Genomic DNA, 27,907 nt, shown 5'->3' on the forward strand with positions numbered 1-27,907 from the left:
GGGTTACACAGAGTCGGTTACAATGGGAGGAGATCTACATATCGTATCGCCAAGCTTGCCTTCCATGCCAAGGAAAGTCCTATCCGGACACGGGATGAAGTCTTCAATCTTGTATCTTCATAGTCCAGGAGTCCGGCCAAAGGTCATAGTCCGGCCATTCGGACACCCCCTAATCCAGGACTCCCTCACCTGGTTTAATTATCTTGATCCTGGTTGTGTGCATAGTCCCCTGGATATGATTTATTACTTCTCTGCTAAATATTTCCCTGCTCACAAGAAACAAGCTGCCTTGAGGGAAATATATAATTTTGTGCAAATTGAAGAAGAGAGTCTCCCACAAGCTTGGGGGAGGCTTCTCCGATCACTTAATGCTTTGCCTGATCATCCTCTTAAGAAAAATGAAATACTTGATATCTTTTATAATGGTCTAACTGATGCTTCCAAGGACCACTTGGATAGTTGTGATGGTTGTGTTTTCAGGAAAAGAACAGTCGACCAAGCTGAATTGTTATTGAATAATATGTTGACTAATGAAAATAATTGGACTCTTCCTGATCCAATTCCTGAGCCAATTAAGCCAACTCCTAGGCCAATTCCTAAACCTACTCCGAAGAAGAGAGGTGTTCTATTTCTCAGTCTTGAAGATATGCAAGAGGAAAAGAAATATATGAAATAAAAAGGTATTCAAGTTGAAGATGTTAAGAATTTACCTCCTATTGAAGAAATACATGGTCTTAATATACCACCTATTGAAGAAACACATGGTCTTGATAACCCACCACAAGTAGTAAAGGTAAATTCTCTCTATAGATATGATAAAGTTGAAATCATGTCTACTAAGTTGAAATCGTCCGCATCCGGAGGTCGGACATAGGTCCCTTGAAAATTGGCCCGGAAAGCATCCTCAAGTTCCTCACAACTTCCAATTGAGTTTTCGGGGAGGCTCTTCAGCCAATGCCGAGCTGGTCCTTTCAACTTGAGGGGAAGGTATTTGATGGCGTGGAGGTCGTCCCCACGAGCCATGTGTATGTGGAGGATAAAATCCTCAATCCAGACCCCAGGGTCTGTCGTTCCGTCATATGCCTCTATGTTCACGGGTTTGAATCCCTTTGGAAATTCATGATCCAGCACCTCATCAGTGAAGCACAGAGGGTACACAGCCCCTCTGTATCTAGACATGTCGCGGCATGCTGTCGGCTGTTGTTGCATCCGGTGTTGATTCCGAACTGGTATTTGATCAGTGTGATCGTTGTGGTGACCATAATCCCGCGTCAGAGCATGTCCTCTGGATCCGTAGATGGACCTGGCCGCACCGGCCTTTTTGTCCAGGAGCTCACGTAAATCATGTGCGGTATCAGTGGCTGCTCTATCGCAGCCATGAAGTGGATGGTCCGGCCGAGTGGTCGTATTGTTCTTTGGCGGAATGGGCACTGCGGCTTCGTCGTCAAATTCAGGCAGCAGCTTGCGCTTTGGGTAGCTCTTTGTGTGGCGATTGTCACCGCATTTTCCTTTAGTGTCTAGCACCTTATTCCATCTTCGGTTGAGTGTATCCTGCGCGGCTTTAAGCCTTTGCTTCTGCTTCTTTAGGATCCTCGCCGTGGCCATGAGCCTTCTGCGAAGGTTATCTTGTTCCAAGCGTTTTTCCGGGATGATAAATGCATCATCAACCGGACTGTCCTCCCCACCGTGGGCGGTTTGATGAGTTCGGCCCCCGGGATCGCTGTGATCGGGCGTTTGTTCGGCGTGGTCTGGCTCTTCTTGCTCCATTGCTGGGTTCATATTGTTGCCTTCAGAGTCTGCCGGAGTGTCATTTTTCCTTGCACTGTTATCGCTATTTTTACTGTGACTGGACTTAGAGCGGCGCCTGCACCGTCGTTTTTGTTTTTGTCCAGGGGGTTTATCCTCTGTTGTGTCCTTTTGTCACCGTTGTCTTCCTTAGGCGTGTCCACCTTGTAGATGCCATATGATGAAGTGGCGGTCCAACGCCCCGTGGGCGGTGGTTCCAGATTGCCCCCTGCGTCGACATCCATACTGTCGATGTCGTCGGGGTCGAAATTAAGCATGTCTGTTAGGTCATCGATAGTGGCTATGAAGTGGGTGGTGGGTGGGAGGTGTTATCTTCGTCATCCGTGTCCCACCCGGGCCGGACATAGTTTGGCAAAGAGTCTTCTGTCAGGGAGAGAGACTTTAATGAATTAAGTGCTTCGTCCAAGGGGGAGTGCTGAAAGATATCCGCGGCGGTGAACTCCATTACTAAAGTCCAATCGGACTCGATGGGTCTGGGTGCGCGCGGTTCGGAACCCACATCCGGACACAAGTCCGGGGGTCCGATGACGCAGATCTCCTTAACAGCGGAGTCTATGTTCGACTCTACCGTCGAAGAGTATGCGGCCTCCGTGGCGGGGTCCATCCACCCGTCTTTGGACGACGCGATCTGCCCCGGATTTAGGTCCGGAGCTGCAGCAGGGGCGATATCCCAAATACTATCCGACAGCAGATTTAAGTCGTGCTCGCCGTGACTGTCTGGCGCTCCTGACGTAGGCCTGAATCCATCGAAGATCGAGTCTCCGTGGATATTGGCCGTGTAATTCAAGTTTTCGAACCTGACCTGCCGGCCAGGGGCGTAGCTGTCGATCTGCTCCAGATGGCCAAGCGAGTTGGCCCGCAGTGCGAAGCCGCCGAACACGAAGATTTGTCCGGGGAGAAAAGTCTCACGCTGGACTGCATTGTTGAAGGTTGGGGGAGCCATCGAGCTTTACAGTGACGACACAGAGGAACTTTCAATGAAAGCACCAATGTCGGTGTCAAAACCGGTGGATCTCGGGTAGGGGTCCCGAACTGTGCGTCTAAGGCTAATGGTAACAGGAGACTGGGGACACGATGTTTTACCCAAGTTCGGGCCCTCTCGATGGAGGTAATACCCTACTTCCTGCTTGATTGATCTTGATGATATGAGTATTACAAGAGTTGATCTACCACGAGGTCGTAGAGCCTAAACCCTAGAAGCTAGCCTATGGTATGATTGTTGTTCTTGTCCTACGGACTAAACCCTCCGGTTTATATAGACACCGGAGGGGATTAGGGTTACATAGAGTTGGTTACAGAGAAGGAGATCTACCATTCGAATCACCAAGCTTGCCTTCCACGCAAAGTACAGTCACATCCGGACACGGAACGAAGTCTTCAATCTTTTATCTTCATAGTCCAATAGTCCGGCCAAAGTACATAGTCCGGCTGTCCGGATACCCCCCTATCCAGGAATGCCTCAGCCGCCGCCAAGCCCTAATCTCTCTCGGGAGGGCTGATCTGCAGTCCGTTCGGGGCTCCGGAGAGGGGGATTCGTCGCCGTCATCATCATCAACCATCCTCCATCACCAATTTCATGATGCTCACCGCCGTGCGTGAGTAATTCCATCGTAGGCTTGCTGTACGGTGATGGGTTGGATGAGATTTACCATGTAATCAAGTTAGTTTTGTTAGGGTCTGATCCCTAGTATCCACTATGTTCTGAGATTGATGTTGCTATGATTTTGCTATGCTTAATGATTGTCACTAGGGTCCAAGTGCCATGATTTCATATCTGAACCTATTATGTTTTCATGAATATATGTGAATTCTTGATGCTATCTTGCAAGTCTATAGTCACCTATTATGTGTTATGATCCGACAACCCCGAAGTGACAATAATCGGGATACTTCTCGGTGATGATCGTAGTTTGAGGAGTTCATGTATTCACTATGTGTTAATGCTTTGGTCCGGTTCTCTATTAAAATGAGGCCTTAATATCCCTTAGTTTCCATTAGGACCCCGCTGCCATGGGAGGGTAGGAAAAAAGATGTCATGCAAGTTCTTTTCCATAAGCATGTATGACTATATTCGGAATACATGCCTACATTACATTGATGGAATGGAGCTAGTTCTGTGTCACCCTATGTTATAACTATTACATGAGGAATTGCATCCGACATAATTATCCATCACTCATCTAATGCCTACGAGCTTTTCACATATTGCTCTTTGCTTATTTACTTTACCGTTGCTACTGTTACAATTACTACAAAACTGCTACAGTTACTTTTACCACTGTTACCGTTACTTCCATACTACCTTGCTACTAAATACTTTGCTGCAGATACTAAGTTATCCAGGTGTGGTTGAATTGACAACTCAACTGCTAATACTTGAGAATATTCTTTGGCTCCCCTTGTGTCGAATCAATAAATTTGGGTTGAATACTCTACCCTCAAAAACTGTTGCAATCCCCTATACTTGTGGGTTATCATAGACCGACTCCTACCTGCGTCTACTACTATTACTCCACACATCAACCGCTATCCAGCATGAATCTAGAGTAATAAGTTCATAAGAATAGAGTAATGCATTAGGCAAGATGACATGATGTAGAGGGATCAACTCAAGCAATATGATATAAACCCCATCTTTTTATCCTCGATGGCAACAATAGGATACGTGCCTTGTTGTCCCTGTTGTCACTGGGAAAGGACACTACAAGATTGAACCCAAAGCTAAGCACTTCTCTCATTGCAAGAAAGATCAATCTAGTAGGCCAAACCAAACTGATAATTCGAGGAGACTTGCAAAGATAACCAATCATACATAAAAGAATTCAGAGGAGATTCAAATATTTCTAATAGATAAACTTGATCATAGACCCACAATTCATCGGATCTCGACAAACACATCGCAAAAGGAGTTACATCAAATAGATCTCCAAGAAGATCGAGGAGAACATTGTATTGAGATTCAAAGAGAGAAAGCAGCCATCTAGCTAATAACTATGGACCAGAAGGTCTGTGGTAAACTACTCACAACTCATTGCAGAGGCCTTGGCGATGATGTAGAAGCCTTCCGTGATCGATTCCCCCTCCGGTGGAGCACCGGAAAAGGCTCCAAGATGGGATCTCATGGGTATAGAAGGTTGCGGCGGTGGAAATAGGGTTTCGTGGTGCTCCTGGATGTTTTCGGGGTATGTAGATATATATATATAGGCGAAGGAATTCGGTCAGGGGAGCCACGAGGGGCCCACGAGGGTGGGGGGCGCGCCCACCCCCCTAGGGCACGCCCTCTGCCTCTTGGCCGCCTCGGCTGCTTCTTGACGTCCACTCCAAGTCTCTTGGATTGCGTTTGTTCCAAAAAGATCTCCCCCGAAGGTTTCGTTCCGTTTGGACTCCGTTTGATATTCCTTTTCTGCGAAACACTAAAATAGGCAAAAAAAATAGCAATTTGGGTTGGGCCTCCGGTTAATAGGTTAGTCCCAAAAATGATATAAAAGTGTATAGTAAAGCCCATAAATATCCAAAACGGGTAATATAATAGCATGGAATAATCAAAAAATATAGAAACGTTGGAGATGTGTCACTTCATCTTTGAGTTGGTCTTCCAGGCTCTGATCATCCTCGATTTCGTCCATCATTACGGAGTCAACGATGCTTAGATGTATATTTTGTCGTCTCATTTGGACAACAAGAGTAGGGTTTCTCGTTATGCGTACGTGGCGGTGAGATTTGGTGGCAGGTGTTTCGAATCGATTCAAGGGTTCAATGGCAACAATCACGGCTCTAGGGCACTGGTCCGTGTGGGCACGTGCACAATGACTTAGCGACTGACATGGACAAGGCCATGTCGGCTCTGGTAGGGGAGCGGCTACATTGGCACGTCGGTGACTTCTTCTGACAGCGCTAGTGGTCCAAGGTCCTCGATGTATATTTTATTGCGCATGGGGGTGCTTTGTACTTATGGTGAAACTTTATAATATATCCATATCCTTCTCACACACTAGAAACAAGTACATCATATTGCCAAAGGGTTAATTTGATGAAGAAAATCTCTAGCTAGAAATGAAACCTCTAAATTATACTCTAGGCAGTATTTTCTAGAGCAGGAAATCTCAAATGAACTAAAATTTCAATGGGACAAGCCAGGAAAGGAAAATGAAAACCGCCACAACACCGGTGTGAAACCTTTTTTTTAGAGGTTGTCGGTGAGAAACTAGAGATGCAGGAAAATAAATGGGGTAGTGTGATAGTGCGGCTGGGCTGCATCAGCATGCTGGGGTGCAGCTAGAGGCCCAATACACACAGATTGGAAGCCCAGTGCCCAGAGAATAAATAATTTTATTTGAATCTCCATTTGCTCAAAAAGAAACCTTGAAACAAAATTGTTCGAAAAATAATAATCAATCTCCACGGCTCGGCATCAGGAATATTTTCATACATGAGTGTGAACGGTCATATGGGGCCATTTCTAAAACACATAAGTTTCGTACTTCTGACACTACTGGAACGAAATTCACGGAACGTTCAAAAGATAGAAAAAATCCACAGTTAATATTCCCCTTGTTTGCTCTGTTTTTTTTTCTGCCAGTTCCCACGCATCGGAAATTTAGTATTAATGTGGCAAATTAAGTATTTTTATTATGAAAACAGACTTACAAATTGGCGTCAGATGTTGAAAAGAAATGGTAAAAGAGGGATACTTAGTTTGAAATATACGTTTTGTATTTAACATTATATACTATTCATAGATCTACTGAAATTGTTCACAGTGCTCACCATTTTTTTAAATAATCCATTTTTTTTATTTTACTGTTCATCCGAGCTCACATAGCTCGGGCTTAACAACACTTTCGGAGCGAAATCTTCTTTTTAGGGGTCACCGGTGAGAAACTAGAGACGCGTGAAAAAAAAAATGGGGGAGTGTGATAGTGGGGCTGGGATGCATCGGCATGTGGGAGTGCAGCTAGAGGCCCAATGCACACGGACTGGAAGCCAGTGCCCACAGAATACTTAGTTTGAAATATATGTTCTGTATTTAACATTTTATACTGTTCGTAGATCTACTGAAATTGTTTCCTTTAATAATGATAAAAACAGAGTTTTTCTATAGACGAACGCTGCTACTCCAATATCTGTTTCATCCTTGGGTGAATCCAATTTTTTATTTTTATTTTTGCGAAATGGGTGAATCCAAAATTAGCAGTACCTCATTTGGCTAACATAAATCAGAGCCGTCGAAACTCGAAAGTCTGTTTTGCATCTAGCCCAGCAACAGGGGCAAGGATAGATCAAAGTTGAACTGTCCGCAAGAATGTTTCGCTGCATAAGTTTTGAAGAATTTTGCTTACCACTCCAATTTAGTGCCCTCGTCATTTTTATCTTTCAAAATGAGAAGATGTAATTTTACTGTTGATTCATTCAGATCCCTGCAGCTGGATGAAAAGTGAAAGATAACATTCAGGACAAGAAATTAAGATGACTGACTGAAGTTGAGCACCACGCTTCAGACTGGTCAAGAACACACGGACAAGTCTCATTTTCAGATGCAAACCAAATGCTGTGGATGCAAAAGCAGGTGACAAAGACTCACAAGATTCATTTCAGCCATAGATTCACAGGAGAATTAGGATTGAAAGGATTGCATCTTTGGCCATTCCCACAGAAATCACAGATACACAATGCCGGCCTTGCTCATCGAGATCTGATGAAAGGGCCACTACGCTACATACAAGATCCAACTAACTAGGCAACACGACACGGTTCCTCGGCGCAGGCTAGGCTATGGGGGCGGCTACTCCTTGGTGGCGGCGGTCTTCTTCTTGGGCGACTTGGTGGTGGTCTTCTTCTTGGGCGACTTGGCCTCCTTCTCGGCGGCGGCCGGGGACTTCTTGGGGAGCAGCACGGAGTTGATGTTGGGGATCACGCCGCCGTGCGCGATGGTGACGCCGGCGAGCAGCCTGCCGAGCTCCTGGTCGTTGCGGACGGCGAGCAGCAGGTGGCGCGGGATGATGCGGGTCTTCTTGTTGTCCTTGGCCGCGTTGCCGGCAAGCTCAAGGACCTGCGATTCAACCAAGAACCAGATCAGACCGTCGAACAGGGCAAGAACAGAGTAACAGAGGCTCGAGGAGGGGAGAGATCGGCGCATACCTCGGCGGCGAGGTACTCGAGGACGGCGGCGAGGTAGACGGGGGCGCCGGAGCCGACGCGCTGGGCGTAGCGGCCCTTCTTGAGGTAGCGCCCGATGCGGCCGACGGGGAACTGGAGCCCGGCCTTCACAGAGCGGGTCACCGCCTTCTTCCTGTCGCCGCCCTTCCTTCCGGCCATCTTGCTTGCTACTTCTCCGGCGACGAGGACTCTCCCGAAGTGGTGTTGGCGGCGGTTGCGCTGGATCGAAATGCTCTGAGTTTGTGGGTTTGGACGGCGGCGAGGGCGCGGCTTTCATGGGAGGCGGCAGCGTCGGGGGAGGGGGGAGCGATCCGCGTGACGTGCTGCGCGCGCCGTTGGATCTGGGGGAGCTTGCGGGGCAGGGGGAGTGATCCGTGGGAGGTCCAGATGAACCAATCAGAGAGCAGAGATCAGCCTATGTATTGAAATGGACATGAATTCTTTTCCGTTTGCTATTAGATGCTATTAGATGGGCTTCGATTCTGAGTTTGTTGTTTGGTCGTATATAAAATTGCTAATTGGTATTAAGTGGCTATCAATACCAATTTTTTATTTAGTATGGCTATTTATATGTACATTGCAACAGGGGCATATACATTTTGGATTGAGATTAGGAGGGAACTCAGAGGATAGTACAGCACCCTAACTTCCCTTCGCTGGCCTTTCGAAAATTATGATTTAACAAGTGATTTACTAATAGTAATCACAAACAGTGATTCGTGAACAGTAATACATCTACAATGAATTGTAGAACGATGCAATCTTCCTGACTCATCTTCTCCATTCTATGTAAAGACGCACGGTAGCTGTCTAGCTTGCCTCTTGCAAGTCAGAGGATCCGGCTTCACATATTTTTTTGGTTCACATCAACTATGTATATCTTCCACTCACCACCTCTGTCTCCCCAATCCAGTCTTACCACCTACGTTGATGGCTCATCTGATCAAAATCCCCCTTCCACCGTCATCCACACACTTTGGATTTTAGACACATAATTGTGCAATTGTGTATATGTGAAGATTTCAAGAAGGAAAAAAACATACATACAGATCGTCGATATCCATCTAGCCTCTACATGGCAGTAGTATGAAAAATAAAAGTCGGAGACATAGGAACCTAAGTTGGTCCAGTAGAAGAAAAGGTGGAGAAAACATGAGTTCACAGGTGGACATAAAGATATGGTATGAATTATATTGAAAAGAAAGTGTGACTTTTGAAGAACTCATGATGAATAACGGTATTAAGCAAAACGGTGGTTAAAAACTCATATAATAAATATCCTTGAGTATATTTTATCATTGTTTATGTTTTACAATATTCCTCTTAAATGCGAGCCTTTACACAGAACATTCGCCATCTCACAACAATGATGGATCACTAGGATTAGCAGCACTCGTAAGAAGATTTAGTACTATCAAATACTCCCTCCGTCCCAAAATAAGTGTCTCAACTTTGTACTAACTTTAGTACAAAGTTGTACCAACATTGATACACTTATTTTGGGACGGTGGGAGCAGTATATTGTGATAACCACTGGCATGAGAAGCTAATGTGTCATTGTCATTATCATTGTACTAACATTGGAATGGGAGGTGTTTAGTATTTATTCTTCCTAAAGCAGCAAGTTGTATTGCATTGATTACACAAATTTCTAGCAAAGTAATTCAAGATATTTATAAGATCCCACAAGTGTTTCCCATTTTAGTACAAGCGTTATTATAGAAAGTATTTGCATTGATCCAATGTGTTCCTGATACGTCTCCAACGTATCTATAATTTATGAAGTATTCATGCTATTATATTATCTGTTTTGGATGTTTAATGGGCTTCATTATACACTTTTATATTATTTTTGGGACTAACCTATTAACCGGAGGCCCAACCCATATTGTTGATTTTGCCTATTTCAGTGTTTCCCAGAAAAGGAATATCAAACGGAGTCCAAACGAAATGAAACCTTCGGGAGAGTTATTTTTGGAACGGAAGCAATCCAGGAGACTTGGAGTAGACGTGAGGGAAGCTTCGAGGAAGCCACGAGGGTCCAGGGCGCGCCCCCACCCTCGTGGGCCCCTTGTGGCTCCCCTGACCGACTTCTTTCGCCTATATATGTCCATATACCCCGAAAACATTCAGGAGCACAATAGATCGGGAGTTCCGCCGCCGCAAGTCTCTGTAGCCACCAAAAACCTCTCGGGAGCCCATTCCGGCACCCTGCCAGAGGGGGGATCCCTCATCGGTGGCCATCTTCATCATCCCGGCGCTCTCCATGATGAGGAGGGAGTAGTTCACCCTCGGGGCTGAGGGTATGTGATACGTGTCCAACGTATCTATAATTTATGAAGCATTCATGCTATTATATTACCCTTTTTGGATGATTATGGGCTTTATTATACACTTCTATATTACTTTTGGGACTAACCTATTAACCGGAGGCCTAGCCCATATTGTTGTTTTCTTGCCTATTTTAGTGTTTCGAAGAAAAGGAATATCAAACGGAGTCCAAACAGAATGAAACCTTCGGGAAACTTATTTTTGGAACAGAAGAAATCCAGGGAACTTGAGTGCAAGCCAGGGAAGCTTCGAGGAGGCCACGAGGGTGGGGGCGCCCCCCCCCCTATTGGGCGCGCCCCTGTCTCGTGGGCCCCTTGAGCGTTCCCCTACCGACTTCTTTCACCTTTATATTCCCATATACCCTAAAAACATCGAGGGAGAAGATAGATTGGGAGTTCCGCCGCCGCAAGCCTCTGTAGCCACCAAAAGTCAATCGGGACCCTGTTCCGGCACCCTGCTGGAGGGGGGATCCCTCACCGGTGGCCATCTTCATCATCCCGGCGATCTCCATGACGAGGAGGGAGTAGTTCACCCTCGGGGCTGAGGGTATGTACCAGTAGCTATGTGTTTGATCTCTCTCTCTCGTGTTCTCTCTATGGCACGATCTTGATGTATCGCGAGCTTTGCTATTATAGTTGGATCTTATGATGTTTCTCCCCCTCTACTCTCTTGTAATGGATTGAGTTTTCCCTTTGAAGTTATCTTATTGGATTGAGTCTTTAAGGATTTGAGAACACTTGATGTATGTCTTGCCATGCTTATCTGTGGTGACAATGGGATATCACGTGATCCACTTGATATATGTTTTGGTGATCAACTTGCGGGTTCCGCCCATGAACCTATGCATAGGGTTTGGCACACGTTTTCGTCTTGACTCTCCGGTAGAAACTTTGGGGCACTCTTTGAAATACTTTGTGTTGGTTGAATAGATGAATCTGAGATTGTGTGATGCATATCATATAATCATGCCCACGGATACTTGAGGTGATAATGGAGTATCTAGGTGACATTAGGCTTTTGGTTGATTTGTGTCTTAAGGTGTTATTCTAGTATGAACTCTATGATAGATCGAACGGAAATAATAACTTCATGTTATTTTACTACGGACTCTTGAATAGATAGATCAGAAAGGATAACTTTGAGGTGGTTTCGTACCCTACCATAATCTCTTCGTTTGTTCTCCGCTATTAGTGGCTTTGGAGTGACTCTTTGTTGCATGTTGAGGGATAGTTATGTGATCCAGTTATGTTATTATTGTTGAGAGAACTTGCACTAGTGAAAGTATGAACCTTAGGCCTTGTTTCCTAGCATTGCAATACCGTTTACGCTCACTTTTACCACTTGATACCTTGCTGTTTTTATAATTTCAGATTACAAATACATTTATCTACTATCCATATTGCACTTGTATCACCATCTCTTCGCCGAACTAGTGCACCTATACAATTTACCATTGTATTGGGTGTGTTGGGAACACAAGAGACTCTTTGTTATTTGGTTGCAGGGTTGCTTGAGAGAGACCATCTTCATCATATGCCTCCCACGGATTGATAAACCTTAGGTCATCCACTTGAGGGAAATTTGCTACTATCCTACAAACCTCTGCACTTGGAGGCCCAACAATGTCTACAAGGAGAAGGTTGCATAGTAGACATCAAGCACTTTTCTGGCGCCGTTGCCGGGGAGGTGAGTGTTTGAAGGTATATCTTTAGATCTTGCAATCAAATCTTTTTGTTTCTTGTTTTATCACTAGTTTAGTCTATAAAAGAAAACTACAAAAAAATGGAATTGAGTTTGTCTCATATGCTTCATCTTTTTAATATCTTTCTTGAAAATGATGGAAAGGAAAATTGTGCTCCAGTGCTAGAAGAAGAATTACATAGAATGCTTGGCATAAAATATGTGAATGATGAGCATGATTGCAATGTTGTTAGTATGAACTCTTTGAATGTCCATAGTACTAATGATGATTGCACTAGTTATGATGAAAATGTCTCCTATAAACGTGTCGATTTTTGTGGAGTGGATTGGGTTTGCAAGTACACACCAAATAGAGAAGATAGATATTGCAAGAGGCATAAGCATTTAGAAACTAAATTGTTGCAAGAAAGGTTAAATGTGAGTGCTGAAAATTTGTATTTCCTTTGCCGTACTTGTGAACTTTGCAATGAAAGTGGTCATTTACCTCTCCAATGCAAATTGTTTCATGACCGAATCGTGTCCAAAAATTGTGATGATTTGATCTCCCTTGCACATTATAATGAACTTAGTTTTCTTATGGGTTACGAAGAAATGAAACATTTAATTAAGCACCTTCCAGAATTTGCCCGTTGTAAACTTCTTGATTTTGATCTAGAGGATATTTATATGTATTATACGGTGAATTGCGTTGAAAATCCTTATATTGCCAATTACCTAAAGAAAAGAAAGCAAATAGAAGATGAAAAAAATGCTAATGAAAGGGAAGAGACTTCCCATTACCCTCCTATTATTTCTTATGATGAATCAAGTATCGAGGAGGAGCCTTCTATTCAACCAATCTCATCAATAAGGAGCTCAAAGAAGAGGGTTGAACCCACACATGATGTGAGGAAGAAAAAGAAAAAACGGAGAAGCAAAGGTAAAAAGGTATCCCTCCCAAATGATGTTGCTCCTACTACTCATTGTGATGATGATAATTGCTATACCATTGGTGCTATCCATACTATTAATGATGAGAGTGATTATGCTTATGATATGAAAAGGCCCAAGCTTGGGGAAGCTATGTTTGATGAGGATGAAATATTTGAGAATATATTTGCTGAAATTAATGTTTGTCCCAAGCTTGGGGATGCTACGTTTAATGAAGATAATATTTTTAGCCCCTCAAGTTTTGATATGCAAAGTTGTTATGATGATAGCATGCCTCTTACCTATGATGATTATATTGATGAAAGTGGGTTTGGAAGAGTGTCAACTTTAGGAAGTAATGATCCCACTATTTTGGAGGATGTTGAATCTTATTGTGATGAATATGAAAGTGGATTTGGAAGAGTGTCAACTTTATTTAGTGATGATTCCACTATCTTGGAAGAGGTTTCGATCGATTATGATGAGAACAAAGTTGCTACTTATGATGATTATTGTGATAAAACTTATGCTACAAAAAGTAGTGATGATTATGAAGGAAATATGCCCTAGAGGCAATAACAAAGTTATTATTTATTTCCTTATATCATGATAAATGTTTATTATTCATGCTAGAATTGTATTAACTGGAAACATAATACATGTGTGAATACATAGACAAACAGATTGTCACTAGTATGCCTCTACTTGACTAGCTCGTTGATCAAAGATGGTTATGTTTCCTTGCCATAGACATGAGTTGTCATTTTATTAACGGGATCACATCATTAGGAGAATGATGTGATTGACTTGACCCATTCCGTTAGCTTAGCACACGATCGTTTAGTATGTTGCTATTGCTTTCTTCATGACTTATACATGTTCCTATGACTATGAGATTATGCAACTCCCGTTTACCGGAGGAACACTTTGTGTGCTACCAAACGTCACAACGTAACTGAGTGATTATAAAGGTGCTCTACAGGTGTCTACGAAGGTACATGTTGGGTTGGCATATTTTGAGATTAGGATTTGTCACTCCGATTGTCGGAGAGGTATCTCTGGGCCCTCTCGGTAATACACATCACTTAAGCCTTGCAAGCATTGCAACTAATGAGTTAGTTGTGGGATGATGTATTATGGAACGAGTAAACAGACTTGCCAGTAACGAGATTGAACTAGGTATTGAGATACCGACTATCGAATCTCGGGCAATTAACATACCGATGACAAAGGGAACAACGTATGTTGTTATGCGGTCTGACCGATAAAGATCTTCGTAGAATATGTGGGAGCCAATATGAGCATCCATGTTCCGCTATTGGTTATTGACCGGAGACGTGTCTCGGTCATGTCTACATTGTTCTTGAACCCGTAGGGTCCGCACGCGTAAGGTTTTGATGAAAGTTATATTATGAGTTTATGAGTTTTGATGTACCTAAGGAGTTCGGAGTCCCGGATGAGATCGGGGACATGACGAGGAGTCTCTAAATGGTCGCGACGTAAAGATCGATATATTGGACGACTATATTCGGACTTTGGAAAGGTTCCAAGTGATTCGGGTATTTTTCGGAGTACCGGAGAGTTACGGGAATTCGCCAGGGGAGTATATGGGCCTTATTGGGCCATACGGGAATAGAGGAGAGAGACCAAAAGGAAGGAGGCCTGCGCCCCCCTCTGGTCCGAATTGGACAAGGGGCGCAGCCCCCTTTTCCTTCTTCCTCCCCCCCTCTTTCCCCTTCTCCTACTCCAACAAGGAAGGAGGGAGTCCTACTCCCGGTGGGAGTAGTTTTGGGGAACGTAGCAGAAATTCAAAATTTTCTATGCATCACCAAGATCAATCTATGGAGAGACTAGCAAGAAGAGAGAGAGGGAGTGCATCTTCATACCCTTGAAGATCGCTAAGCGGAAGCGTTACAAGAACGCGGTCGGTGGAGTCGCTCACGAAGCAATTCAGATCGCGGCCGAATCCGATCTAAGCACCGAACAACGGTGCCTCCGCGTTCAACACACGTACAGCCCGGGGACGTCTCCTCCTTCTTGATCCAGCAAGGGGAGAGGAGAAGTTGAGGGAGAACTCCGACATCACGACGGCATGGTGGTGATGGAGCTCGTGGTTCTCCGGCAGGGCTTCGCCAAGCACTACGGAGGAGGAGGAGGTGTTGGAGGAGGGAGAGGGCTGCGCCAGGGGAAGGGTGCGGCTGCCCTCTCTCTCCCTCATTATATATAGGGGGAAGGGAGGAGGGGGAGGCGCCCTAGGGTTCCCTAGGGAAGGGGCGGCGGCCATAGGGGAAACCCTAGATGGGCTTTGCCCCCCCACCCCCTAGGAAACTTGCCCCCCAAGCCGGGAGGGGCGACTGCCCTAGGGGTGGCGCCCCCACATCTCCTGTTTACGTGAGATAGGGTGGGAGGGGCGCTCAGCCCTTAGTTGGCTGATGTGCCCTCTCCCCTTGGCCCATAAGGCCCCCCAACGCTTGCCGAGGCCTCCGAAATCCCTTTCGGACACGCTGGTCATCACCTGGTACCCTCGGAACAATTCCGGACTCCAATACCCTTCGTCCAATATACCGATCTTCACCTCCGGACCATTTCGGAGCTCCTCGTCATGTCCGGGATCTCATCCAGGACTCCGAACAACCTTCGGTAACCACATACTATTTCCCATAACAACTCTAGCGTCACCGAACCTTAAGTGTGTAGACCCTACGGGTTCGGGAACCATGCAGACATGACCGAGACATTCTCCGGTCAATAACCAATAGCGGGATCTGGAAACCCATGTTGGCTCCCACATGTTCCACGATGATCTCATCGGATGAACCACGATGTCAAGGATTCAAGCAATCCCGTATGCAATTCCCTTTGTCAATCGGTATGTTACTTGCCCAAGATTCGATCGTCGGTATCCCAATACCTCGTTCAATCTCGTTACCGGCAAGTCACTTTACTCGTTCCGTAATGCATGATCCCGTGACTAACTACTTAGTCACATTGAGCTCATTATGATGATGCATTACGGAGTGGGCCCAGAGATACGTCTCCGTCTCACGGAGTGACAAATCCCAGTCTCGATTCGTGCCAACCCAACAGACACTTTCGGAGATACTCGTAGTGCACCTTTATAGTTACCCAGTTATGTTGTGACGTTTGGCACACCCAAAGCATTCCTACGGTATCCGGGAGTTGCATAATCTCATGGTCTAAGGAAATGATACTTGACATTAGAAAAGCTTTTAGCAAACGAACTACACGATCTTGTGCTATGCTTAGGATTGGGTCTTGTCCATCACATCATTCTCCTAATGATGTGATCCCATTATCAATGACATCCAATGTCCATGGTCAGGAAACCATAACCATCTATTGATCAACGAGCTAGTCAACTAGAGGCTCACTAGGGACATGTTGTGGTCTATGTATTCACACATGTATTACGGTTTCCAGTTAATACAATTATAGCATGAACAATAGACAATTATCATGAACAAGGAAATACAATAATAACCATTTTATTATTGCCTCTAGGGCATATTTCCAACAGTCTCCCACTTGCACTAGAGTCAATAATCTAGTTCACATCACTATGTGATTGTAATGATTCCAACACCCATGAGGTTTGATCTTATCTTGCTTGTGAGAGAGGTTATTAGTCAACGGATCTAAACCTTTTAGATCCGTGTGTGCTTTGCAAATCTCTATATCATCTCCTAGATGCAGCTACCACGCTCTATTTGGTGCTATTCCAAATAACTGTTCTACTATGCGAATTCGGTTTACTACTCAGAATAATCCGGATTAGTGTCAAAGTTTGCATCGGCGTAACCCTTTACGACGAACTCTTTTACCACCTCCATAATCGAGAAAATTTCTTAGTCCACTAGTTACTAAGGATAACCTTGACCGCTGTCCTGTGATCCATTCCTGGATCACACTTGTACCCATTGACTGACTCATGGCAAGGCACACTTTAGGTGCGGTACACAGCATAGCATACTGTGGATCCTATGTCTAAAGCATAGGGGACACATTCGTCCTTTCTCTCTCTTCTGCCGTGGTCAGATCTTGAGTCTTACTCAATACTCACACCTTATAACACAGCTAAGAACTCCTTCTTTGCCAATCTATTTTGAACTCCTTCAAAACCTTGTCACGGTGCATACTCATTTGAAAGTACTTTTAAGCAATTTTGATCTATCCTTATAGATCTTGATGCTCAATGTTCAAGTAGCTTAATCCAGGTTTTCCATTGAAAAACACTTTTCAGATAACCCTATATGATTTCCAGAAATTCTACATCATTTCTGATCAACAATATGTCAACAACATATACTCATCAGAAATTCTATAGTGCTCCCACTCACTTCTTTGGAAATACAAGTTTCTCATAAACTTTGTATAAACCCAATCTTTGATCATCTCATCAAAGCATATATTCCAACTCCGAGATGCTTACTCCAGTCCTTAGAAGGATTGCTGGAGCTTTGCATACTTGTTAGCATCTTTTAGGATTGATAAAACCTTTTGGTTGTATCACATACAACCTTTCCTCAAGAATATCATCGAGGAAACAATGTTTTGACATCCTATTTGCAAGATTTCATAAATCATGCAGTAACTACAAATATAATTCCAACAGACTCTTTAGCATTGCTATGAGTGAGAAAGTCTCATCACAGTCAACTCCTTGAACTTGTCGGAAAACATCTTAACGACAAGTCGAGCTTTCTTAATGGTGACACTTACCATCATTGTGCGTCTTCCTTCTAAAATCCATTTGTACCCAACAACCTTATGACCATTAAGTAGTTCTGCCAAAGTTTACACTTTGTTTTCATACATGGATCCTCTCTCAGATTTTATGGCCTCGAGCCATTCGTCGGAATCCGGGCCCACCATCGCTTCTCCACAGCTCATAGGTTCATTTTTTTCTAGCAACATGACCTCCAAGACAGGATTACCGTACCACTCCGAAGCAGTACGCGTCCTTGTCGACCTACGAGGTTCGGTAGTGACTTGATCCGAAGTTTCATGATCACTATCATCAGCTTCCACTTCAATTGGTGTAGGTGCCATTGGAACAACTTCATGTGCCCTGCTACACACTGGTTGAAGTGATGGTTCAATAACCTCATCAAGTATCCACCATCCTCCCACTCAATTCTTTCGAGAGAAACTTTTCCTTGAGAAAGGACCCGCTTCTAGAAACAATCACTTTTGCTTCCGGGTCTGAATTAGGAGGTATACCCAACTATTTTGGGTGTCCTATGAAGATGTATTTATCCGCTTTGGGTTCGAGCTTATCAGGATGAAACTTTTTCACATAAGCGTCGCAGCCCCAAACTTTTAAGAAATGACAGCTTAGGTTTCTCTAAAGCATAGTTCATACGCTGTCATCTCAACGGAATTACGTGGTGCCCTATTTATAGTGAATGTGGTTGTCTCTAATGCTTAACCCATAAACGATAGTGGTAATTTGATAAGAGACATCATGGCATGCACCATATCCAATAGGGTGCAGCTATGACGTTCGGACACACCATCACACTATGGTGTTCGAGGCGGCATTAGTTGTGAAACAATCTCAACAATGTCTTAATTGTGTACCAAACACGTAACTCAGATATTCATCTCTATGATCATACCATAGGTATTTTATCCTCTTGTCACAACGATCTTCAACTTCACTCTGAAATTACTTGAACCTTTCAATTATTCAGACTTGTGTTTCATCAAGTAAATATACTTAGTATCTACTCAAATCATCTGTGAAGTAAGTGTTGGGGAACGTAGCAGAAATTCAAAATTTTCCTACGTGTCACCAAGATCTATCTATGGAGAGACCAGCAACGAGTAGAAAGAGAATGCATCTACATACCCTTGTAGATCGCTAAGCGGAAGCGTTCAAGAGAACGGGGTTGAAGGAGTCGTACTCATCGTGATCCAAATCACCGGAGATCCTAGTGCCGAACGGACGGCACCTCCGCGTTCAACACACGTACAGCCCGGTGACGTCTCCCATGCCTTGATCCAGCAAGGAGAGAGGGAGAGGTTGAGGAAGACTCCGTCCAGCAGCAGCACAACGGCGTGGTGGTGGTGGAGGAGCGTGGCAATCCTGCAGGGCTTCGCCAAGCACCGCGAGAGAGGAGGAGCACTTGGGAGAGGGAGGGCTGCGCCAGGGGCAAGGGTGAAGCTCCCATGCGCCTCCCCACTATATATAGGGGTGGAGGGGGCTGGTTTCTTTCCCTCCAAGTCCATTGGGGCGTTGGCCAAGGTGGGAGGAAAGAAATCTCATTATTTCCTTCCCCACCGATTGTTATCCCCCATTTTTAGGGATCTTCATCTTATCCCTTCGGGATATGATCTTATTCCTTCTAAGGGGGGATCTTGGTGCGCCTTGACCAGGGGTGTGGGGCCTTGCCCCCACTACCCACGTCCATGTGGGTCCCCCCATGCAGGTGGGCCCCACTCCGGAACCTTCTAGAACCTTCCCGGTACAATACCGAAAAATCCCGAACATTTTCCGGTGGCCAAAATAGGACTTCCCATATATAAATCTTTACCTCCGGACCATTCCGGAACTCCTCGTGATGTCCGGGGTCTCATCCGGGACTCCGAACAACATTCGGTAACCACATACAAACTTCCTTTATAACCCTAGCGTCATCGAACCTTAAGTGTGTAGACCCTACGGGTTCGGGAGACATGTAGACATGACCGAGACGTTCTCCGGTCAATAACCAACAGCGGGATCTGGATACCCATGATGGCTCCCACATGTTCCACGATGATCTCATCGGATGAACCACGATGTCAAGGACTTAATCAATCCCGTATTCAATTCCCTTTGTCCATCGGTATGTTACTTGCCCGAGATTCGATCGTCGGTATCCAATACCTTGTTCAATCTCGTTACCGGCAAGTCACTTTACTCGTTCCGTAACACATCATCCCGTGATCAACTCCTTGGTCACATTGCGCATATGATGATGTCCTACCGAGTGGGCCCAGAGATACCTCTCCGTTTACACGGAGTGACAAATCCCAGTCTCGATCCGCATAAAACAATAGATACTTTCGGAGATACCTGTAGTGCACCTTTATAGTCACCCAGTTACGTTGTGACGTTTGATACACCCAAAGCACTCCTACGGTATCCAGGAGTTACACGCTCTCATGGTCGAAGGAAGAGATACTTGACATTGGCAAAGCTCTAGCAAATGAACTACACGATCTTTTGTGCTAGTCTTAGGATTGGGTCTTGTCCATCACATCATTCTCCTAATGATGTGATCCCGTTATCAACGACATCCAATGTCCATAGCCAGGAAACCATGACTATCTGTTGATCACAACGAGCTAGTCAACTAGAGGCTCACTAGGGACATATTGTGGTCTATGTATTCACACGTGTATTACGATTTCCGGATAATACAGTTATAGCATGAATAAAAGACAATTATCATGAACAAGGAAATATAATAATAATACTTTTATTATTGCCTCTAGGGCATATTTCCAACAGTCTCCCACTTGCACTAGAGTCAATAATCTAGTTCACATCGCCATGTGATTAACACTCACAGGTCACATCGCCATGTGACTAATACCCAAGAGTTTACTAGAGTCAGTAGTCTAGTTCACATCACTATGTGATTAACACTCAATGAGTTTTATGTTTGATCATGTTGCTTGTGAGAGAGGTTTTAGTCAACGGGTCTGAACCTTTCAGATCCGTGTGTGCTTTACAAATCTCTATGTCATCTCCTAGATGCAGCTACCACGCTCTATTTGGAGCTATTCCAAACAACTGTTCTACTTGGAGCTATTCTAAATTATTGCTCCATTATATGTATCCGGTCTCTCTACTCAGAGCTATCCGGATAGGTGTCAAGCTTGCATCGTCGTAACCTTTACGACGAACTCTTTTACCACCTCCATAATCGAGAAAATTCCTTAGTCCACTAGTTACTAAGGATAACTTTGACCGCTGTCCTGTGAGCCATTCTTGGATCACTCTTGTACCCCTTGACTGACTCATGGCAAGGCACACTTCAGGTGCGGTACACAGCATAGCATACTGAAGAGCCTACGTCTTAAGCATAGGGGACGACCTTCGTCCTTTCTCTCTATTCTGCCGTGGTCGAGCTTTAAGTCTTAACTTCGTACCTTACAACTCAGGCAAGAACTCCTTCTTTGACTGGTCCATCTTGAACACCTTCAAGATCATGTCAAGGTATGTGCTCATTTGAAAGTATTATTAAGCATTTTGATCTATCCTTATAGATCTTGATGCTCAATGTTCAAGTAGCTTAATCCAGGCTTTCCATTGAAAAACACTTTCAAAATAACCCTATATGCTTTCCAGAAATTCTACGTCATTTCTGATCAACAATATGTCAACAACATATACTCATCAGAAATTCTATAGTGCTCCCACTCACTTCTTTGGAAATACAAGTTTCTCATAAACTTTGTACAAACCCAAAATTTTTGATCATCATCAAAGCATACATTCCAACTCCGAGATGCTCACTCCAGTCCTTAGAAGGATTGCTGGAGCTTTGCATACTTATTAGCATCTTTCGGGATTGACAAAACCTTCCGGTTGTATCACATACAACCTTTCCTCATTAAAATCGTCGAGGAAACAATGTTTTGACATCCTATCTGCAAGATTTCATAAATAATGCAGTAATCGCTAATATAATTCCAACAGACTCTTAGCATCGCTACGAGTGAGAAAATCTCATCGTAGTCAACTCCTTGAACTTGTCGGAAAACATCTTAACGACAAGTCGAGCTTTCTTAATGGTGACATTTACCATCATTGTCCGTCTTCCTTTTGAAATCCATCTGTACTCATTAGCCTTACGACCATCGAGCCGTTCTGCCAAAGTCTACACTTTGTTTTCATACATGGATCCTCTCTCGATTTTATGGCCTCAAGCCATTTATCGGAATCCGGGCCCACCATCGCTTCTCCATAGCTCGTAGGTTCATTGTTGTCTAGCAACATGACCTTCAAGACAGGATTACGTACCACTCTGAAGTAGTACGCATCCTTGTCATCCTACGAGGTTTGGGAGTGACTTGATCCGAAGTTTCATGATCAATATCATAAGCTTCCACTTCAATTGGTGTAGGTGCCACAGGAACAACTCCCTGTGCCCTGTCACACACTAGTTGAAGAGACGGTTCAATAACCTCATCAAGTCTCCACCATCCTCCCACTCAATTCTTTCGAGAGAAACTTTTCCTCGAGAAAGGACCCGATTCTAGAAACAATCCATATTGCTTTCGGATCTGAATTAGGAGGTATACCCAACTGTTTTGGGTTTCCTATGAAGATGCATTTTATCCGCTTTGGGTTCGAGCTTATCAACCTGAAACTTTTTCATATAAGCGTCGCAGCCCCAAACTTTTAAGAAACGACAACTTAGGTTTCTCTAAACCATAATTCATACGGTGTCATCTCATCGGAATTACGTGGTGCCCTATTTAAAGTGAATGTGGTTGTCTCTAATGCCTAACCCATGAACGATAGTGGTAATTCGATAAGAGACATCATGGTACGCACCATATCCAATAGGGTGCAACTATGATGTTCGGACACACCATCACATTATGGTGTTCCAGGCGGTATTAATTGCGAAACAATTTCCACAATGTCTTAATTGTGTGCCAAAACTCGTAACTCAGATATTCATCTCTATGATCATATCATAGACATTTTATCCTCTTGTCACAATGATCTGCTACTTCACTCTGAAATTACTTGAACCATTCAATAATTCAGACTTGTGTTTCATCAAGTAAATATACTCAACATTTACTCGAATCATCTGTGAAGTAAGAACATAATGATATTCACTGCATGCCTCAGCACTCATTCGACTGCACACATCAAAATGTGTTACTTCCAACAAGTTGCTATCTTGTTCCATCTTACTGAAAATGAGGCTTTTCAGTCATCTTGCCCATGTGGTATGATTTGCATATCTCAAGTGATTCAAAATCAAGTGAGTCCGAACGATCCATTTGCATGGAGTTTCTTCATGCATATACACCAATAGACATGGTTCGCATGTCTCAAACTTTTCAAAAACGAGTGAGTCCAAAGATCCATCAACATGGAGCTTCTTCATGCGTTTTATACCATTATGACTTACATGGCAGTGCCACAAGTAAGTGGTACTATCATTACTATCTTATATCTTTTGGCATGAAAATGTGTATCACTACGACCGAGATTCAATAAACCATTCCTTTAGGTGCAAGACCATTGAAGGTATTATTCAAAAATAGAGTAACCATTATTCTCCTTAAATGAATAACCGTATTGCGATAGACATAATCCAATCATGTCTATGCTCAACGCAAACACCAATCTCGGTGGTAGAGGGAGCGTGCGATGCTTGATCATATCAACCTTGGAAACACTTCCAACATATATCGTCAGCTCACCTTTAGCTAGTCTCCGTTTATTCCGTAGCTTTTATTTCGAGTTACTAACACTTAGCAACCGAACCGGTATCCAATACCCTGGTGCTACTAGGAGTACTAGTAAAGTACACATTAACATAATGTATATCCAATATACTTCTATCGACCTTGCCAGCCTTCTCATCTACCAAGTATCTAGGGTAATGCTGCTCCAGTGGTTGTTCCCCTTATTACAGAAGCACTTAGTCTCGGGTTTGGGTTCAACCTTGGGTTTCTTCACTAGAGCAGCAGCTGAATTGCCGTTTCATGAAGTATCCCTTTGTTCCCTTGCCCTTCTTGAAACTAGTGGTTTCACCAACCATCAACAATTGATGCTCCTTCTTGATTTCTACTTTCGCGGTGTCAAACATCATGAATATTTCAAGGATCATCATATCTATCCCTGATATGTTATAGTTAATCACGAAGCTCTAGCAGCTTGGTGGCAATGACTTTGGGGAAACATCACTATCTCATCTGGAGGATCAACTCCCACTCGATTCAAGTGATTGTTGTGCTCAGACAATCTGAGCACAAGCTCAACGATTGAGCTTTTCTCCCTTAGTTTGCAGGCTAAGAAAATCGTCGGAGGTCTTATACCTCTTGACGTGGGCACGAGCCTGAAATCCCAATTTCAGCCCTCGAAACATCTCATATGTTCCGCGACGTTTCGAAAACGTCTTTGGTGCCTCTACTTAAACCATTTAATTGAACTATCACGTAGTTATCAAAACGTGTATGTCCGATGTTCGCAACATCGACAAACGACGTTGGGGTTCAGCACACTGAGCGGTGCATTAAGGACATAAGCTTTCTACTGATCGCATAATCGCTACTATCAACTTTCAACTATATTTTCTCTAGGAACATATCTAAACAGTGGAACTAAAGCGCGAGCTTACGACATAATTTGCAAAAGGTCTTTTGACTATGTTCAGGATAATTAAGTTCATCTTATGAACTCCCACTTAGATAGACATCCCTCTGGTCATCTAAGTGATCACATGATCCGAGTCAACTAGGCCGTGTCCGATCATCACGTGAGACGGACTAGTCATCATCGGTGAACATCTTCATGTTGATCGTATCTACCATACGACTCATGCTCGACCTTTCGGTCTCCGTGTTCCGAGGCCATGTCTGCACATGCTAGGCTCGTCAAGTTAACCCTAAGTGTTTTCGCTGTGTAAAACTGTCTTACACCCGTTGTATGTGAACGTAAGAATCCATCACACCCGATCATCACGTGGTGCTTAGAAGCGACGAACTGTAGCAACGGTGCACAGTTAGGGGAGAACACTTCTTGAAATTTTGTAAGGGATCATCTTATTTACTACCGTCGTCCTAAGCAAACAAGATGCATAAACATGATAAACATCACATGCAATCAAATAGTGACATGATATGGCCAATATCATTTTGCTCCTTTTGATCTTCATCTTCGGGGCTCCATGATCATCATCGTCACCGGCATGACACCATGATCTCCATCATCATGATCTCCATCATCGTGTCTTCATGAAGTTGTCACGCCAACGACTACTTCTACTTCTATGACTAACGCGTTTAGCAATAAAGTAAAGTAGTTTACATGGCGTTCTTCAATGACACGCAGGTCATACAATAAATAAAGACAACTCCTATGGCTCCTGCCGGTTGTCATACTCATCGACATGCAAGTCGTGAATCCTATTACAAGAACATGATCAATCTCATACATCACATATCATTCATCACATTCTTCTTGGCCATATCACATCACATAGCATACCCTGCAAAAACAAGTTAGACGTCCTCTAATTGTTGTTGCATGTTTTACGTGGCTGCTATGGGTTTCTAGCAAGAACGTTTCTTACCTACGCAAGACCACAACGTGATATGCCAATTGCTATTTACCCTTCATAAGGACCCTTTTCATCGAATCCGTTCCGACTAAAGTGGGAGAGACTGGCACCCGCTAGCCACCTTATGCACCAAGTGCATGTCAATCGGTGGAACCTGTCTCACGTAAGAGTACGTGTAAGGTCGGTCCGGGCCGCTTCATCCCACAATACCGTCGAAACAAGATTGGACTAGTAACGGTAAGCATATTGAACAACATCAACGCCCACAACTACTTTGTGTTCTACTCGTGCAAAGAATCTACGCAATAGACCTAGCTCATGATGCCACTGTTGGGGAACGTAGCAGAAATTCAAAATTTTCCTACGTGTCACCAAGATCTATCTATGGAGAGACCAGCAACGAGTAGAAAGAGAGTGCATCTACATACCCTTGTAGATCGCTAAGCGGAAGCGTTCAAGAGAACGGGGTTGAAGGAGTCGTACTCGTCGTGATCCAAATCACCGGAGATCCTAGTGCCGAACGGACGGCACCTCCGCGTTCAACACACGTACAGCCCGGTGACGTCTCCCATGCCTTGATCCAGCAAGGAGAGAGGGAGAGGTTGAGGAAGACTCCGTCCAGCAGCAGCACAACGGCGTGGTGGTGGTGGAGGAGCGTGGCAATCCTGCAGGGCTTCGCCAAGCACCGCGAGAGAGGAGGAGCACTTGGGAGAGGGAGGGCTGCGCCAGGGCAAGGGTGAAGCTCCCATGCGCCTCCCCACTATATATAGGGGTGGAGGGGGCTGGTTTCTTGCCCTCCAAGTCCATTGGGGCGTTGGCCAAGGTGGGAGGAAAGAAATCTCATTATTTCCTTCCCCACCGATTGTTATCCCCCGTTTTTAGGGATCTTCATCTTATCCCTTCGGGATATGATCTTATTCCTTCTAAGGGGGGATCTTGGTGCGCCTTGACCAGGGGTGTGGGGCCTTGCCCCCACTACCCACGTCCATGTGGGTCCCCCCATGCAGGTGGGCCCCACTCCGGAACCTTCTAGAACCTTCCCGGTACAATACCGAAAAATCCCGAACATTTTCCGGTGGCCAAAATAGGACTTCCCATATATAAATCTTTACCTCCGGACCATTCCGGAACTCCTCGTGACGTCCGGGATCTCATCCGGGACTCCGAACAACATTCGGTAACCACATACAAACTTCCTTTATAACCCTAGCGTCATCGAACCTTAAGTGTGTAGACCCTACGGGTTCGGGAGACATGTAGACATGACCGAGACGTTCTCCGGTCAATAACCAACAGCGGGATCTGGATACCCATGATGGCTCCCACATGTTCCACGATGATCTCATCGGATGAACCACGATGTCAAGGACTTAATCAATCCCGTATTCAATTCCCTTTGTCTATCGGTATGTTACTTGCCCGAGATTCGATCGTCGGTATCCAATACCTTGTTCAATCTCGTTACCGGCAAGTCACTTTACTCGTTCCGTAACACATCATCCCGTGATCAACTCCTTGGTCACATTGCGCATATGATGATGTCCTACCGAGTGGGCCCAGAGATACCTCTCCGTTTACACGGAGTGACAAATCCCAGTCTCGATCCGCATAAAACAATAGATACTTTCGGAGATACCTGTAGTGCACCTTTATAGTCACCCAGTTACGTTGTGACGTTTGATACACCCAAAGCACTCCTACGGTATCCAGGAGTTACACGCTCTCATGGTCGAAGGAAGAGATACTTGACATTGGCAAAGCTCTAGCAAATGAACTACACGATCTTTTGTGCTAGTCTTAGGATTGGGTCTTGTCCATCACATCATTATCCTAATGATGTGATCCCGTTATCAATGACATCCAATGTCCATAGCCAGGAAACCATGACTATCTGTTGATCACAACGAGCTAGTCAACTAGAGGCTCACTAGGGACATATTGTGGTCTATGTATTCACACGTGTATTACAATTTCCGGATAATACAGTTATAGCATGAATAAAAGACAATTATCATGAACAAGGAAATATAATAATAATACTTTTATTATTGCCTCTAGGGCATATTTCCAACAGTAAGAACATAACGATATCCGCTGCGTGCCTCGGCATTCATTGGGCATCACACATCAAAATGTATTACTTCCAACAAGTTGCTCTCTTGTTCCATCTTACTGAAAACGAGGCTTTTCAGTCATCTTGCCCATGTGGTATGATTTGCATGTCTCAAGTGATTCAAAATCAAGTGAGTCCAAACGATCCATCTGCATGGAGTTTCTTCATGCGTACATACCAATAGACATGGTTCGCATGTCTCAAACTTTTCAAAAAACGAGTGAGTCCAAAGATCCATCAACATGGAGCTTCTTCATGCGTTTTATACCAATATGACTTACATGGCAGTGCCACAAGTAGGTGGTACTATCACTACTATCTTATATCTTTTGGCATGAACATGTGTATCACTACAATCGAGATTCAATAAACCATTCATTTTAGGTGCAAGACCATTGAAGGTATTATTCAAATAAACATAGTAACCATTATTCTCCTTAAATGAATAACCGTATTGCGATAGACATAATCCAATCATGTCTATGCTCAACGCAAACACCAAATAACAATTATTTAGGTTTAACACCGATCCCGATGGTAGAGGGAGTGTGCGATGTTTGATCATATC

General features: G+C 44.2%; 1 protein-coding gene across 1 annotated transcript; it reads right to left on the reverse strand.

Moving 5' to 3' along the window:
* Window positions 1-7,406: 7,406 nt before the first annotated feature.
* On the reverse strand, window positions 7,407-8,205 carry LOC123133300 (histone H2A.1-like). The gene is made up of 2 exons (XM_044552808.1): window positions 7,945-8,205; window positions 7,407-7,855 (listed from the first exon to the last, which is right to left on the reverse strand). Exons 1-2 carry the CDS (start codon window positions 8,119-8,121, stop codon window positions 7,589-7,591), a joined length of 444 nt encoding a protein of 147 aa, XP_044408743.1. The 5' UTR covers window positions 8,122-8,205; the 3' UTR covers window positions 7,407-7,588.
* Window positions 8,206-27,907: the final 19,702 nt, after the last annotated feature.

Source organism: Triticum aestivum, chromosome 6B, assembly GCF_018294505.1.
Source record: "Triticum aestivum cultivar Chinese Spring chromosome 6B, IWGSC CS RefSeq v2.1, whole genome shotgun sequence".
Classification (NCBI taxonomy): domain Eukaryota; kingdom Viridiplantae; phylum Streptophyta; class Magnoliopsida; order Poales; family Poaceae; genus Triticum; species Triticum aestivum.